Source organism: Heloderma suspectum, chromosome 2 (genome assembly GCF_057233095.1).
Source record: "Heloderma suspectum isolate Gila_16-S chromosome 2, 16-S_ref, whole genome shotgun sequence".
NCBI classification, from domain to species: Eukaryota; Metazoa; Chordata; class Lepidosauria; order Squamata; family Helodermatidae; genus Heloderma; species Heloderma suspectum.
In genome coordinates this window covers 274,377,556-274,394,199 of record NC_139459.1, presented here as the reverse complement: position 1 = coordinate 274,394,199, position 16,644 = coordinate 274,377,556, and the positions used below count along the sequence as shown (strand labels likewise).

Here is a 16,644-nt window from a genome sequence, read left to right as displayed (position 1 = left end):
TCTGCAAGTCTTTCACTTTGGCTTGGTTCTTATCAAATTATTGCAGCTGTAATTAAAGCACAATGAATTAAAACCAGTCATGGGTCTGTGTTTTTCCCCAAGAAATCACTTGCCCAGATGTTTGAGATGGCTGCTCCGATTTTAAATCATGTTCCTATGAAGTGCATCAATCTAAAGACCAGCATTCATTTTATGCCCTCTCACAAATAACCATGCCGCTGGCATTTTAAAGAGGTGGTCTTGTCGCAACCATTACCATGAACCGTGTGTGACTCCCAGCTGTGATGATGTATTTGCTTACAATAGGTCATTTTTGGCATTGCATGGAAGGGTTGGGGCTAGCTAGATTATCCTTGCAGATCCTCCCAAGTTTCATGCACAAACATCCCGATCCAAATATCAGTTATATTAAAATAGTCCCATGGAACTCAGTGTGATTGTAAACTGCCTTAAATGGAACAATGCTACTTTAATTACTCCTTTGACTGGATTTGATTATTCATGTCACCCCAGACGAGGCTTTGGGGAAACAAAATCTGAGCTCCACCTGAACAGATGCTTATTTGTCTGTCACAAGCATCACCTTTTGAATGTAATGTATATGGTTGGAATGTGATATATATGTTACAGCTAGTATGACTGCTGGTGAGAATCTGCTTCCATGTGGTGGGAACTCTTCATAGCAGTGGTCATTTATGCAAGCTCCAATTTCCTGGCTTGGCCTCACAGCATGACTACTTCCCATGCCAGCATCACACATATATCATGGATGCAGCGGGCTTGCAAACTAACTACACAATCTGGGAGATCCATACATTCAGTGTTTGCATACATCACTGCTTCTAACTGGACTGGATTTTCATCTGCGGACATGCCATGCAGTCGGGTGTAAAGCAAATTTAAATATGAATGGATATGAGTCATCTCCTTGCACAACTAATTAAAAAAGGGGGGGCAACTTCTGAACTATTCTCTAATGGGCCTTTGGGAGTGAGTGAGTGTGTGTGTGGGGGTAAATGCTCAAGAAAAAAATATAAAATCAAGGCCTTAATGTCACACAAGTTTATATAAGTATTCATGCTGGTGACAAAATGGACAGACATAAATTTTCTTGCTCTTCTGTAACAATAGAACTGCAGATCACCCAATGAAATTGATTGGCAGGCGATTCAGGACAGAAGAAGGAAGTACTATCAAACTATTATATGATTCTACTTCTTCACATAATGCACTATTAATTTATGAAATTCACTACCACCACAAACTGTGGTGATGGCCATTAGCTAAGATGACATTAACAATATCTGGAAACATTAATGAAGGAAAGGTCAATCAGTGGCAATTACCCAAGGAGGTCCCATGTCATCTCAGTTATTACCTTCTAGAAACTAGAAATGTGTTCCTTTTTAGAAAGGCATTCAGTATGTAATTTTAATTTGCTGTATTGATCACATTTTTTTGAATGTTTTAAATATTTTGTGTGCTGTTGTGTTGTAGTTTTTTGCTGCTACTTTTGTGTTTTATGTTGCACTGTATATTGGAAGATCAGGATAAACTTTTATTGTTTATGGCCAAAGGCCTTTGCAAAAATTTAAAACACACTGGAAAATGTGATACAACAAATTACATTTGCAAATACATTTATTAAAAATACTGTATCTATAAAACACAGTATAAAAAAAGAATAAAGTAACTCCTACAATTGTGATCAAATCAGAGCATCACCATAGTACTTTAATGCTATCTCTGATAGCACTGTTGCAAGGATTCTTGCAGCAGGCAGTGCAAAAGGGATACCCTATATGTCATATAAAAATATCTGACAATCAATAGCATACCTTTTCTGGGATGTTTTTGAATGTAACCCCAATAGGATAGTATCTAGAAACTTAGAACTAGGTCCCGAGTACAAAAATAAGGTGTATATATGGAAGATCTTCTGTCTCAGCAATTCCACAAAATATCTATGCTGGGCCAGAGAAACCTGAAGATATCAGCCATCCATCATGGCCAATGGCATTGTCTGAAAACTGATAGCCAGAAAGGCTTGTCTGAACTTGAGGAAAATCAGGTTAACCAAGTAAGAGGCTCTTTAGTGCTCTGTCAGACAATGTACTTTGTTCAAAAATCCCATCTGAGTATGTGAAAATGTGAAGAAATATAATAAGACCCGAATATCTTATGGTATTTGAAAGCTCAGTCTTTGAAATTCTGTAACTTGAAGTAGCACAGCCTAGAAAGTTATCTGTTTGAAAGATTTTAAACAGTAATTAAAGCATCATGGATATGAGCCACTATTGCTGGAAGTCCAACCTCTGCAGGAATGAGAGCTGTTGGAGTACCAGGTGGCAGAGCTCACAACCTTTTCATAAAACTATCATGTAGATAGATACTCCAGTTTCACAATTCAGGAATCATCCCTGCCCCAAGCTTCTGCCCCATACAAAATCTGGGCCACTACCTTGCTTCAAAGCAGTTTTAAAGCAGGATCAATTAGAAATCCACCTTTTGCATGATAAAATCTTACTATGGCTCCCAAAGTTCTGGAGGCTGAAAGGTTTATTGTATCCATATAAGTCTTCCAAGAAAGTGTATCGTTAAAATGAATCCCTAGATAATTAAATTCCCGACATTGGTCTATTGGTGGCTTATCTATTGACCATCGGGATGTCTGATGTTTCTTTCCAAAGACATAATCTTGGCTACTGCGTAATTAATCTTTAGATTTTCCTCTTCACAATATACACTGAGTCTAGACAACTTCCTGTTTAAGCCAACATGAGTAAGAGACAAAAGCATCATATCATCTGCACATAAAAGAATAGAAATCTTAAGGTGACCAATAGAAGTGGGAAAGAATTGTGGACCAGACAATCTTAGAATAATGTCATTAAGAAAAAGGTGGAAGGATAAGATATTGTTAAATTGTTGACTTTGTTCTAAGATACCTAGAACTCCTGGAAGATAAAGTGGGGTATAATTGATGATATAGATAGATAGATAGATAGATAGATAGATAGATAGATAGATAGATAGATAGATAGCCTAGTGCAGAGGAGTATCTTTTTGAATATCAGTTGCTGTGGGAGAAACACCGGGGCAGGCATTCCCTGCTCGTGGACCTCCTGGAAATATCTGGCTGGCTGCTATCAGTAACAGAATGCTAGACTAGAGGGACCTTTGGTTTGATCTTGTTGGGTTGGATCCAGATTTACACTCGATCATCTGTGTTGATGGAAGTGGACTTCCCTGCCCCTTCCTTCCCACAGCAGCCCCTGCAGTGCCCTCAAAATGCTGCAGAGAGTAAGGAGACTCTACTGAATGGGGTTAGTTGTGGAGGAGGATCCCCCCAAATTAGGCAGAGCTAGGGGTGCACGAAAGCCACTTACCTGGTCTCGCAGCTTTTCGCGGTGGGGGGGAGGCGCTTCGCTGCTCTCCCCGCGAAGTTCAGGCCGGGGGGGAGGCTTCCCGCCTCGCCCAGCCGAAATTCAGGCCGGGGAGGAGGCGCCTCGCCTCGCCCGGCCGCGAAATAAAAAGTTAAAAAAAAAAACAACGCCCCCGTGATAGGCTACGTGACTATTAACGTAGCCTATCACGGCTAGATCTGCAAAGTCAGCCGTGATAGGCTACGTAAATCGTCACGTAGCCTATCACGGGTGACTTTAAAAAAAAAAAAAAGCGTGTACGCAAATGGCGGCCCCCACAGGGAGCCGCCATTCGCGTTCCTTATTTGGTCGCTGTAGTCTATGTAAATCTTTACGTAGACTACAGCGACCAAATAAGGAACGTGAATGGCGGCTCCCTATGGGGGCCGCCATTAGCCGTACGCGCTTTTTTTTTTTTAAGTCACCCGTGATAGGCTACGTGACGATTTACGTAGCCTATCACGGCTGTCTTTGCAAATCTAGCCGTGATAGGCTACGTTAATCGTCACGTAGCCTATCACGGGGGCGTTTTTTTTTTTTTTTAGTTTTATTGGAATGGCGGCGGCGGCAGCCGGTCGAAAGATCGGCTGCCGCCCCCGCCTCTGACGAAGACCCGACAAACCACCGCCGGGACCCGCCACTGGGAGGGACATTCGGGAAAGGTAAGTCCCGTCCTGGGGCGGGTGCGGGGGGCGGGGTGTGTGTGGAGAATTTCTCCCCGAAACTTCTTCGGGGGGCCGAACACGTTAGCGCTCGGCCCCCCAAAGTTTCGGGGAGAAATTCTCTGCCAACCCTAGGCAGAGCATTTTCTTTCACATAAAGTCCATTCCTCTTCCAAAAGGCAGATCATGGATCAAAACTGTTGTGTTTTTATATAAGTAACAGCCAAAGTTTGAGACCAATGTGTGTTTGTGGGTGACTCCCAAAGTGAGTGACTCTTGCTATTCATCATCTGGGGCTTGGTCTATAAATGGTCAATACATGGGTGTCCCAGAGCATTCAGTATTAAAGAATTTTTTACATGCAGGGAGGGGGAGAGGGCAGAGCTGAGGGGTTTAGCACATGCTTTGTATGGAAGAGGTATAAGGTTCAGTCCCTGGCATCTCCTACTGAAGTGATCTCATAGAGCAGCACTGAGAAAGAACCAGAAAGCTGGTAGTCAAAGTAGACAGTAGCGTCCTACATTGCCAAATAGCCTTGAGTAGGGAATGGAAGAGAAATCTGTTTGGGGGTGGAGTTCAGTGAGTTTTCCTGGGCTCAGCCCCCCGGACGTGGTTTTGGTTTCCACTATGGTGGCCAAGTCAGCCTGCAGCAAGTCTGGCCAGTTCATGGATATTCCAGGAATTTTGTGCATTTGGGGGAGGGGAAGATTCTGCAATTCGCACACATTTTTGAACAATTTGCACAAATTACTGTGGTAATTCGCACAAATTACTCAGAAATTAGCATAAATTGCAGAACCTTCCCCCCCTAAATGAGCAAAAAAAGTTCTCAGAGTTTGGGAAACATCCCGCAGCTTGGCTCGCAGATGTAAAGTGGGCATATACGCTGTGTTGTTGTTGTGAGGATACAACGGTGAGGAGGAGGATAATGTAAGCCACCTTGAGTTCCTTGCGAGAGGGAGAAAGGCGGGGTATAAATGCAATAAATAAATAAATAAATAAAGCCAAAAAAGAACCAGATTTTCCAGCGAAGGACACCCCTAGTCTTGAAACAGTACAAAGCAGAGTCATGTATACAATTCCATTTGAGTTGCATAGCATTCTTCAGCATAGTAGAGTATTGGGAAGCACCACACCTTTCAGAAAACCATGAATCATAGCGCATAGGTATATGAAAGATAGCTGCCACCATTGCAAGCTGGCTTCACCTGTTTTCAGTATTTGCATTTTATAAGACTGCCCCTGTCTAAGGAGCTTTTGTCTCTGAAACACGGGCTCAATCAAGAGGTTTTACTTCTGCACCTTTGAGAATAAGCTCTCCTTTTGCATTTTGTTCAGCTATAGTTTGAGACCATATTGTGTTTGTGAGGGATTGCCAAAGTTACTGCTGCTTGCAGTCAAGAGCTTTTCTGTGTGATCAAAACACGTTGCAACTACATTTTAGCCTTTTCAGGAGACTTCCAGAATTTCTTTTTCAATGACATCCTATCCACATATTATAAATAGGGCAGATAGCCCCCCTATTTGTTCCTGTCTTTTTAAACAACTAAAAGGAATATTACTTAGCAACAAACTTTTATTTCAAAATCATGAAATTATGATGTTAATTTCCCTTGTACAAAATTTATATTTCAATATGCTCAATGACTGTCAATGTTACTTCTCATTTGCAAATTTCTATTGAAGTTAATGGATTTGACCTTCATTAAAAGCATTTTAACTTGCTTACATGGGACTAATAAGTATGTTTAGGATTGGAGCTTTGAGGTGTGTCCTCAAAATCACTTTTTTGATTTTCTGGGTTTATACATCTGGAATAAGTGATTCTAGGTAGCTGCCTTGCTCCAGATATTCTATTTCCTTCTCAAGCTTTATTCCAATATAATGTGTAAGTCCAAACTGCAGCACAGATGAATGAAGTGTTACTAAATATTTGGAATAAATGTTCTCTTGCACAAAGTGACTTAACTTCTTCTTTTTCTCCTCCCTTGTCCCTTTTAACAGCTATATCTGGCATGATAGTTCCCCCCATGTGAATGAATTGCCTTGAAGAGTTAACTAAGGAAGAAGTTGGATTCTGCTTCAGAACAAAGTCTGACACAAGTCCCAGAGTGGAACTTTTAACTCAGGCCTTTTTTTTTTTTTTAAGAAAAAAAGGAAGCATCTCACAATAACTGCAAAGTTTTTAAACAAAATAAAATGAAAAAATTACTGTCCTTGCAAAATAATACTGAAATTCACCCAGAGTCTGCAAGTGCAAGGTATTAATTTGAGCTGTCCATCCCAAGTACTTGGGAGAGAGATTTCTTTTGTGTCATGAAGAAAATCCGCTTACATCTTTTTAGTTTTGGTTTAACTCAGTCACCATTTGTCTTTTACAAATCATAACGGAGAGAAGGGGTGCCATTGCTAAAAGCCGCTTTGAGACTCTTTAAAAGAAAAAGCTGTAATGAAGGAAAATAAAGTTGCAATGCTTAAAAATGAGTTTCTATGGAACAGAAATAGAAGTGCCAGTTAGGGGTTGATGTTTTTTTCTTTCCTTAGAAGAGTAATGGCTGTGCCAGTTAAGGGTTGGCTCATATGTGTTACTTATCCAGCAACAGTTCACTCATCTGATGGGTTGTGTTTTTGGCATGAGTGTGTGTGTGTGTGTACACACACACACACACCACTCATTAGGATTTCAGTTTAGAAGCAGTGAGAATTTTTTGACACCCCCCTTACAATATTGAACTTAGGTGACTGTGTAAATATGCAAGACAGAAAATTAGCAGAAGTGTAGCTAAAGGCATACATATCCCACCTTTACCTTGGAAACCCAGTGCCTCTGGATATAATGCTGAAAACTGCAGAATTAGATTAGCATGGCTCTCTATCTTTAGCTTGTATCAAACTTTCCCAAATGAGTGGTCTCCCTAAGTACAGTTTAATCCCATCTACAAGTACAAATTTCCGTGGGATTTGATGTGATCAGGATAAAGGCACAAACGTGAGCCACTTCAGTACGTTTTTGCATATCCTCAGCAGAAATATCTTTCCTTACGTCTCTGTTTTTCATTTTAGTTCACTGGGCAAGACAGAATTCAGCCTGCCATCCCAGAGAATGGCCCTGAAGCGCGCACACACAGACACACACACCCCTAAACACAAATGGACACGTCCGTTTCAAGCTGCAATTGCTTTTGAATCAGTCCGCCATTTTGGTTTGCAACATAATCTCTTAAGCAACAGGTAGTGGCATTTTTGATAGAAAAATAAAATATAAAATAAGGGTGGAGGAAATAGGTATGTGAAGGTTGCAAAATAAACCCTCACAGGGATTTAGGGTTCTTAGTGGGAAGTATTCTTAGGCAAAGATGCAGCAAAGCTTTAAGGATGCATTACCTGATTCATTTTTTCTTTGCTGTTGCATTTTGTACGTAGTTATAAATACAGTAGATTTTTTTCAGGTGATTTTTTTTTTTTTTGGCCAAAGTTATTGTTCTATTTATACAATTTAATGTCTTAAGACAGTTTTTCAGTCTCTCTCTCACACACACATATACACAAGAATTATTGCATATTTTGCAAAATGAGCTCACTACCTTTAAGATTGCACATGCTTGCAAAATGAATTAAAGAAAAAAAAAGCTTTTTTTTTTAAGAAGAATTTTGTAAAATATCCATATAAATAATGTATTTATCTTTGGAATTTGTACATTGCTTTTTCCCTGCAGCATCCCAGTTTATTTTATTGTGTATGTTTGCTATGTGAAAAGTGCTAATTTGTTTGGTCATTCACAGGTGTATTAGCTGTTTAAATGTGATTTTAATACAATTCATTTATAGGGTTTTTTAGTAATTGTTTTAAAACATGCTTCCATTTTTGTTTTATTTTCACTCAAAAGCCATTGTCTATTTTTGTATTATTTGTAAGTTAAGAAGGTTTTTTCCCCAATATATGGCAAAAAGTAGCATATTATTCTTGTAGCATTTAGTTACGTAGATTTAAAAAGTATCCTTTGCTTTGGAGGCTTATAAAAAAATCTAATGCTGTTTTACTCTATTAATATGCATGGAATCTCTCCCCTTTGGAGTGACGCATTTTTTGTGCATTAAATATGGGGAGATACTTCATAGAAATCAATGAAAATACTTTCTTTCTTGTCTGCTTGTATATTTCTCTGTCTTTCACATAAATATAAACCAGCAGATTGGATGCCTTAACAATGCAAATCATATTCATTTCACTTGTACATTGTACTGCGCACCAGAACTGTCAATCATCACTAACATTCTAAGGAAAAAAAAAAAAGAAATTTGAAAAGCACAAAAGAACTGTTTTGTTACCTTAAGACAATGTGACTTTTTTCTAGACATGCAACAATGCTGCAACTGTGCATGCTTCCTGTATGAATTTTGCAATGGATTTCACTCAGATGTCACTGTGTGATCTTTGGGGAAGGGGGGTGGGGGGGGAGAAAGAAAAAAAACTGTAAGTTTTTTTCCCATAGAACAATAAGAACACATTCACTCATAAAGAAACTGGAAAATATAAGGAATATCAATGTATTGCTTCTCTGTAGTCCAAACATTTATTCTAATTCACATAGTAAGCAATGGCACTGCAATGTAATCAAATTTAAAGCCATATTTTGTCCAGTGATGCCCTCCAATGAACCCCATTCAGAAAGAGTTGCACCTATTTAGATTCTCATAGGAAGTCATATACATGTATAGCCCTTTCCTTCAATGTCCAAAGATCCATTGACAATATGTAGAATTTGTTTCTTTGTCCAAGTATTTCTAATGCACCAATAGAAGGAAATTTATATTTAAAAATCTCCCTGCCCCAAATAGATCCTATGGCTTTTATATGATTCTTAAAGATGCCGCTCTTTACAGAATATGGCTTTAAGTGCAAATGATCATGTTTCGATCTTTACAAAGTGAAGCCTCACGTTGGCTGGATTGTGTGAAGGATGCCTCTTTCCTCTCCATTGTACCAGACTGAAGTCGTCTCTGAATCGACAAATCTTTCACCTTCTTAACTAAACCTTTTTGGAATAGACACAAACACTGTACAGTTCTATTGTTAGAGAAAACTAACTACTGTAGAGATTGTTATAATTTTTTTGCAGAAATTCAAGCTGTAAAAACTTTTCAACTTTCACAATATTTAATTAAAGTTACTTCCTGTCTGTGAGTGCAGCTCCTGGCCGTCTATTTATTCATTTGGCTCTGTTAAGTCAATAGACAACAAGAACAGCAGAGTATAAGACAGCAGCAACCGAATACACTGGCCTTCTTCATTCTACTCTTGCAAAACATGAAGCAGCAAAATGGTGTGACTAGTGTATTAAGAACTGTTTATGATAAACTCTTAACAAAGAAAGACAGTTCATGTTTACAGCTTTGAAGGCACTACCCATGGTCTGGAGACTCTTGCTATGCATGATGGGTGGTTTGGTCTATACATTACATGGCTGGCCCAGACCCTTCAGCATTAAGGAATGCTTTACATTTAGAGAGAGGGCATAGCTCAGTGGTTTAGCACATGCTTAGTATGGAGGAGGTCTTAGGTTCAATCCCTGGCAATTCCTACTGAAGGACTCTCATAGAGAAGCACTGGGAAAGATCCAGCAGCCAAAGAGAGCTGCTGCCAATCAAAGAAGTGTCCTACATTGCCAAATAGTCTTGAGACAGTATAAGGCATCTCCTTGCAGTGGCAGCTCCAGGTTTTGGAGGGCCCTTCGGCCAGAGACCCTCAATGAGCCCCTCCCTAAGTGAGTTTACCTTCCCAGTGCCATTGTCACCAGCTGCTATTGGTCCTCATCTTTCTCTACCACTTGCTTGCTTGACAAGCAAAGAACCAGTGAACAAGCAGGCAGTGGCATCTTCCTTACCACCACCACCATTGTCTGGTCCAACGAGATGAACAAACAGGTTGGAATGGTGAAGAGGAAGTCAGTGGGACCCTGCTGGGGTGTGGGTGCTCAGCACATGCCCGACCGTGCTTCCCCTTGATGCCAGCTCTGGCTCCGTGTATGCAGTCCCGTTAGTTTTGCATCGCGTTCTTCAATGTAGAAAAGTATTGGGAAGCACCATAAGTTTCAGAAGGCCAGGAATCATAGCACATAAGTCTGTGATCTTCATTATTGATCAAATAATATAGCAATAAGGTGTGTTACACTCAAAGTGAAAAATAAATGCTATTTAGTTCAATGGGTGAGAGGTAAGTGAGAGAGTTTAAATTCTCTGTTTAAATCCATGAGACTTACAATTCACTCCCAGGCATATTTACTCATAAGTAAGTCCCACAGTGTTCAATGGAGCTTACTCCCAGGCAAGTGGCTTAGCTTTGTACAGTATCCATAGTGCCTGAAAATGCTAGTTTCTAAACTATTGTGCCAGCTGTAATTTCCTCTTATACTGAAATTGGGTGGGTCCATGCATATCAGTTTGGAAGTGAAACAGGGCTACCCCAAAATAAGGTAGTGGTTTTTGCATATTCAGAGGATGATCCAGGTGTGCAGATCATTAGTGTGTAAATTATAATACTTTTAATGGCTTTGACAAGAACTTGTGCTAATTGACTTCCAGGACCTTCAGAATGTTGAGCATAGTTGAGCTATGGAATGATGATGGTGAGTTGGAGAGGTGGGGAAGAGAAAAATGGAGGAGGCAAGGGGCCTGGTTGAGCCTCCAAGAATATATAGTATCATGGAAGGGGATGGGTAGTAGGATCAGGGGGCTGGTGTTTCATGAGGTTAGAAAAAACTCCTATACTGGATAGTTTTAGGGAGGTGATTACTCCTTTTTCCATTCCCAATCTTCAGAAATCTCCCCTCAGCTATATAGAAACAAAGTACTTAAGAACACCAAGAGCATCTCAACACCAGCCTAAAATCCCACATTTAAAACAGGGCTTTCTGCTTCCGTTTTAAATGCAGGATCACAACAGACTCCCTTTACATGCACTTCCTTCCCCCTTCCTTTTCCCCCTTATCTGAGTCTTCCATATGTTTCATTACACAGCTGCTAGATGGTGCTGTGGTCTAGCTGCTCTTATTGCAGCTTTTCCTCTTTTCACGAGAGAACTTAAGCAGAACTCAAGCGCTGTAATTTGCTAGCTCATTATCTCCGATCTTTTAAAAAATGGAATATTTAGTGCGGAAGGTTGGTGACATCATCTTAAGGACCCGCAAACTTCTGTGAGTAACCAATCTCAATAGCAGACTAAAAGCTCCATATGAAGAAGCCCCAAGTGCCAGCCTGACACTTAAGTCCTACAGTGTGATGCAGAACAATGGGAAAGTTCAATGGGAAGCAGGATGGAAGGAAAAAGATTTTGTTGTCCCAGCCCCCAGCCCAGAAAAAGTTTCCTTCCCACACAAGCTCCAAACAGCACTACAAAGCTCTACCAAGAGCTTTGGCTATTGGGCCAAAGAAAGCTTTAACTATTATGCAGTATAGAAATGTAATAAATAAGCAAATAAATGTAAAATAAAATAAAGGCTTCTGTTCTAGGCTGGGAATGATCCTGTTAGGGGCTAGAGATAAACTGCAACATTTTGTTGTTGGTCCCCGCTTGTCTTTATTTCCAGAAGAAGGACCAATTTGCGCAACGTCTATGGGTTGGTAGTGATGCTCCATCTATATAAATGTCTAATGGGTGTTTTGGACTGAAAGTTGTGGTGGTGATCATTTGAGTATTTCACCCAAAGCATCACCAGAAGAAATTTTTGAACTGCTTGACTTTGTGTGCTAAGTCTACACGTAGCTCAGTGGTAGAGCACGTGCTTTGCAGTCCCTGGCATCTCCAGGTGAACCCTGGAGAGCCACTGCTGCCCATCCGTGTCGACAGTACTGGGCTAGGTGGACCAAGGGCCTGACTCAGTGCTAGGCAGCTTCCTGTGTATGTTCCTATATGATTGGTCATCATTATAGGTTAAACAAAGAACTTCCAAAAGATGATCATATGAAGCAGCCCGTCTAAATGCATCACTAATTAATGTAGTGTAGGTAACAAGCATCCATTTTGCAGAAAAGAAAGACAAGAAGTTAAATTCAAAGCACAAATGGTTCAGTTAATATTAGTTTAAGAAGGTTTTGGGCCTACAACTACTATCAGCCCTAGCCAGATGGTTCAGGCACTGGTAACCTCAAGATTGGATTAGTGTAATGCTCTCTGTGTGAGGCTGTCCTTCAGCTTGGTTTGGAAGCTGCGGGTGGTGCAGAACACAACTGCAAGGCTGTTAACAGGCAGGGATGTACGGACTGTGTAAAATCCGCTCCGTCTGTGTTTTGCATATTGTCAGGCGCCTTTTGTTCTGTTGTCTGCTCACAGGTGGATGTGAATTATTATTTTTCGTCATGAGGAAAAATACGCATAAGTATTTATGTAAGTATTTACATAATTTACCTCGGTACGTAACATTTAGCATATTGTCCCCCATTCCATTCAACATTTCCTCAGCAGAAATGTACGTATTTTTCTATGAATTTATATGTGTAAATTTCAGGAAAGTAAAAAAATCATCCGAAAGTCCATAGACTTCATGCAGCCTGAGGAGGTCGCTCCACAGCAGATTCCACAGGTCGGATTCTTCGAAATCCAAGCTTATTTTAGCCCGTCCCAAATTTCTCCAGCATCCCTATTAACAGGGGCCTCTTTTCAACAATATATTACTCCTCTGCTAAAAGAACGACCCAGGACTTTCAGTGACCTCTGACTGACTATCATACCAGCATGTCAGTGCCAACATTTAGCAGACTGAATCTGTGGTTTTAGCTATGCAAGTTTAAGGTTTTGTTGTTAACATCTAAAGCCCTAAACAATTTGGGACCAGGTTACTTTAGGGATCTCCTCACTCCTTATATTCCAGTTGTTGCGCTCCTCAGAAGGAGCACTTCTGAGGCTGCTGCATGGTTCACCTCAGAACATTTATAGTAAAGAATTTAGTTTTGCACACACACCACTAGAATGCACTCCCCGTTGATGACAGACAGACATCTACAGTTTTGACCTTTAGACATCTGCTGAAGACCTACCTCTTTATGCACACTTTCCCTGAAGTTTGGCACAGGCAGTATAGTTATAGTTTTTTTGTAAAGCCCTGATTATTTTATTGTATTTTATTGTTTTTTTATTACTACTACTACTACTATTATTATTGCTCTGTTAATTTTATTGTAAAGCAGTATACAGATTTGTGCAATGAATAAACAAACAAATAAAGGTTTACCCCAGGACCTGAGGAACTAAATTCACGAGAGAGGCCAGAGCTGATAAGTCTAACCTACAGAGGGTGCGTTAAAATCAGCAGAACAAACACCCATTCAACACATGGGGAGGGGCTATAGCTTAGTGGTAGAGCACATGCTTTGCATGCAGAAAGTCCCAGGTCTCATTCGCAGTCACATTTTAATGCAGTATACAAAATCTTTCTGATTTTTTCCTGCCATAGATTATTAACCCAACGATTATTTAAATTGTTGGGCTAATCATTTAAATAAAAACCAGTTATTATTAGTTTTATAGGCACAAGTTCAAGATGTCCTGATGTCAGGATGGAAACTGAGCCCATAGAGCCCCAGAGCAGTTCTGATTCTGAGGAGGAACAGCAATCCTTGGGAGAGGAGCTCGCTCATCTCTCACAAGCACAGCAGCAGGCAGAGATTCCTCCTGCCAGCATTCCTGGGATAGATAGTGACCCTGGCAGCGAGAGAGCACTGGAGGGGGGCTTGCTGGATGCTCGGCGCAGACGCAGGGAGCGACGACAGATGGAGGGCGCCGAAAGGAGACATTCCGCTCATTTGGCGCTCAAGCAACGGTCGTGTCCCGAGGACCCAAGGGAAAGAGGGAGGATCTCTCCATAGCCCATAAGTTCAGAGTTTTCCTGAGGTTCCCCTTCAAAGGGGGACCAACTACCTTACCTGGAGCTTAGGCTACTCTCCTATCTTTCCCCAGTGCTGTTCCTTGCTTAGTCACTAGTGATTAGTATCTGAAACAGTCATAAAGTAATAAAGGAATAAAGCCTTCGAAAGAATCCTCGTCATCTGTGTCCTGAGCTGGCTATTGGAGGGGACTGCAAGAGGCAGCTAGGGCGCTCCTGACACCTGGTGACATCACCTGTGTATCTGCTGGGGAACGTCGAGAATTAAATTTTAGGTGATTCTTCCTTTCAGCAGTTCACAGCTTAATGACCTTCAGTGACCTCTGGCTATCATACCAGCGTGTCAGTGCCAACATTTAGCAAACCGAATCTGTTGTTTTAGCCATGCATGTGTGTGTATATACTGTGTGTATATGCATGTGTGTGTATATGCATATGTGTGTATACAGTCAGGGCCGAAAATATTGGAACAAGGATAACTGTTTTGGCAGTTGGCCTCTGTACACCACCACATTGAAGTTGAAAGGAAACACACCCAGATGGGAGCGAAGTCAGGACTTTCAGCTGTAATTCAAGGGGCTTGACAAAAGTGGGGCACTAACCATTCAAGAAGGACAGCCAGTGGCATACACCCCCCCATCGTTGGTGGCTCATAAGTAATGGAACAAACCAACAACATTTCAAACTTAAGGATCGCCTTTAATACCTGGATGAAAATCCTTTGCAGCAATGACTGCCTGAAGTCTGGAACCCATGGACATGACCAAATGCTGAGTTTCCTCCCTTGAGATGCTTTTCCAGACCTTTACTGCAGTTGCCTTCAGCTGCTGCTTGTTTGTGGGTCTTTTTGCCTTCAGTCTTGTCTTCAGTAAGTGAAAAGCATGCTCTATTGGGTGGAGATCAGGTGACTGACTTGGCCATTGAAGAACATCCCACTTCTTTGCCTTGAGAAACTCTTGGGTAGCTTTTGCTGTATGTTTTGGGTCATTATCCATCTGTGATATGAAGCAGCGGCCTATCAGTTTGGCAGCATTCGGCTGAATCTGAGCAGAAAGTATAGCCCTATACACTTCAGAATTCATCCTGCCGCTTTTATCAGCAGTCAGGTCATCAATAAACACCAGTGACCGGGTTCCATTGGCAGCCATACATGCCCATGCCATAACACTGCCTCCACCATGTTTGACAGATGATGAGGTATGCTTTGGATCATGAGCTGTTCCTTTCCTTCTCCATACTTTCCCCATCATTCTGGTACAAGTTAATCTTGGTTTCATCACTCCAAAGACTTATTCCAGAACCAGGCAGGCTTTTTTAGGTGTTTGCTGGCAAAGGCTAATCTGTCCTGTCTGTTCTTGAGCGTTACCAGTGGTTTGCGCCTTGTTGTGAAGCCTCTGTATTTATATTCATAAAGCTGTCTCTTGACTGTAGATGTTGACAATGACATACTTACCTCTTCAAGAGTGTTCTTGACCTGGTTAGATGTTGTGAAAGTGTTCCTCTTCACCATGAGCAGAATTCTGTGGTCATCCACTTAATTGTCTTCCATGGTCTTCCAGGACTTTTGCCGTTGCTGAGCTTGCCAGTTAATTCCTTCTTTTTCAGGATGTTCTAAACTAGGGGTGGACGAAAGTCCCTTACCTGTCGTCGAAGGACGTTTGCGGTGGGGGGGAAGCGCTTCACTGGTCCCCCCGCGAAGTTCAGGCTGGGGGGGGAGGCTTCCCGCCTCGTCCCGGCCGAAATTCAGGCCGGGGGAGAGGCTTCCCGCCTCGCCCCGGCCGAAATTCAGGCCGGGGAGGAAGCTTCCCGCCTCGCCCGGCCGCGAACGCGAAAGTTTAAAAAAAAAAAAAAACACCCCCTGATAGGCTACGTGACGATTCATGTAGCCTATCATGGCTAGATCTGCAAAGTCAGCCGTGATAGGCTACGTAAATCGTCATGTAGCCTATCACGGGTGAAAAAAATAGCGTTGCCCTTATTTTCGCCGTAGTCTACATAAACATTTACGTAGACTACAGCGACCAAATAAGGAACGGGAATGGCGGCTCCCTATGGGGGCCGCCATTATCCGTACGTGCTTTTTTTTTTTTTTTAAAGTCACCCGTGATAGGCTACGTTACGATTGACGTAGCCTATCACGGCTGACTTTGCAAATCTAGCCGTGATAGGCTACGTGAATCGTCACGTAGCCTATCAGGGGGCGTGTTTGTTTTTTCTTTCATTGTAATGGCGGCGGCGGCAGCCGGTCAAAAGACCGGCTGCCGCTCCCGCCCCGCTCGAACACCCGCCGAACCGCCGGCCGGACCAGCCACCGGGAGGGACATTCAGTGAAGGTAAGTCCCGTCCCGGGGGGTGTGTGTGGGGGGCGGGGGGGTTCGGAGGATTTCTCCCCGAAACTGGTTCGGGGGGCCGAACACGTTGGCGCTCGGCCCCCCGAAGTTTCAGGGAGAAATTCTCCGCCATCCCTATTCTAAACTGTTGTATTGGCCACTCCCAATGTTTTTGCTATCTCTCTGATGGGTTTATTTTGTTTCCTCAGCTAATGATGGTCTCCTTCACTCTCAAGGACACCTCTTTGGACCTCATGTTGGGAGTTCCAGTGAACAGCTACCAAATGCCAATGTAACACTCAGAACCACCTCCAGGCCTTTTATCTGCTTGATTGGTCATAAGGTACCC

General features: G+C 41.9%; 1 protein-coding gene across 2 annotated transcripts in view; it reads left to right on the top strand.

Moving 5' to 3' along the window:
- EBF1 (EBF transcription factor 1) overlaps window positions 1-8,369 on the top strand; it is a 519,113-nt gene extending 510,744 nt beyond the window's left edge. For both annotated transcript variants that reach the window (XM_084839270.1, XM_084839269.1), the window contains exon 16: window positions 6,092-8,369. In XM_084839270.1, coding sequence (XP_084695396.1) covers window positions 6,092-6,123 — 32 coding nt within the window. In that variant the 3' untranslated portion in view covers window positions 6,124-8,369. The remainder of the gene's footprint in view (window positions 1-6,091) is intronic.
- Window positions 8,370-16,644: the final 8,275 nt, after the last annotated feature.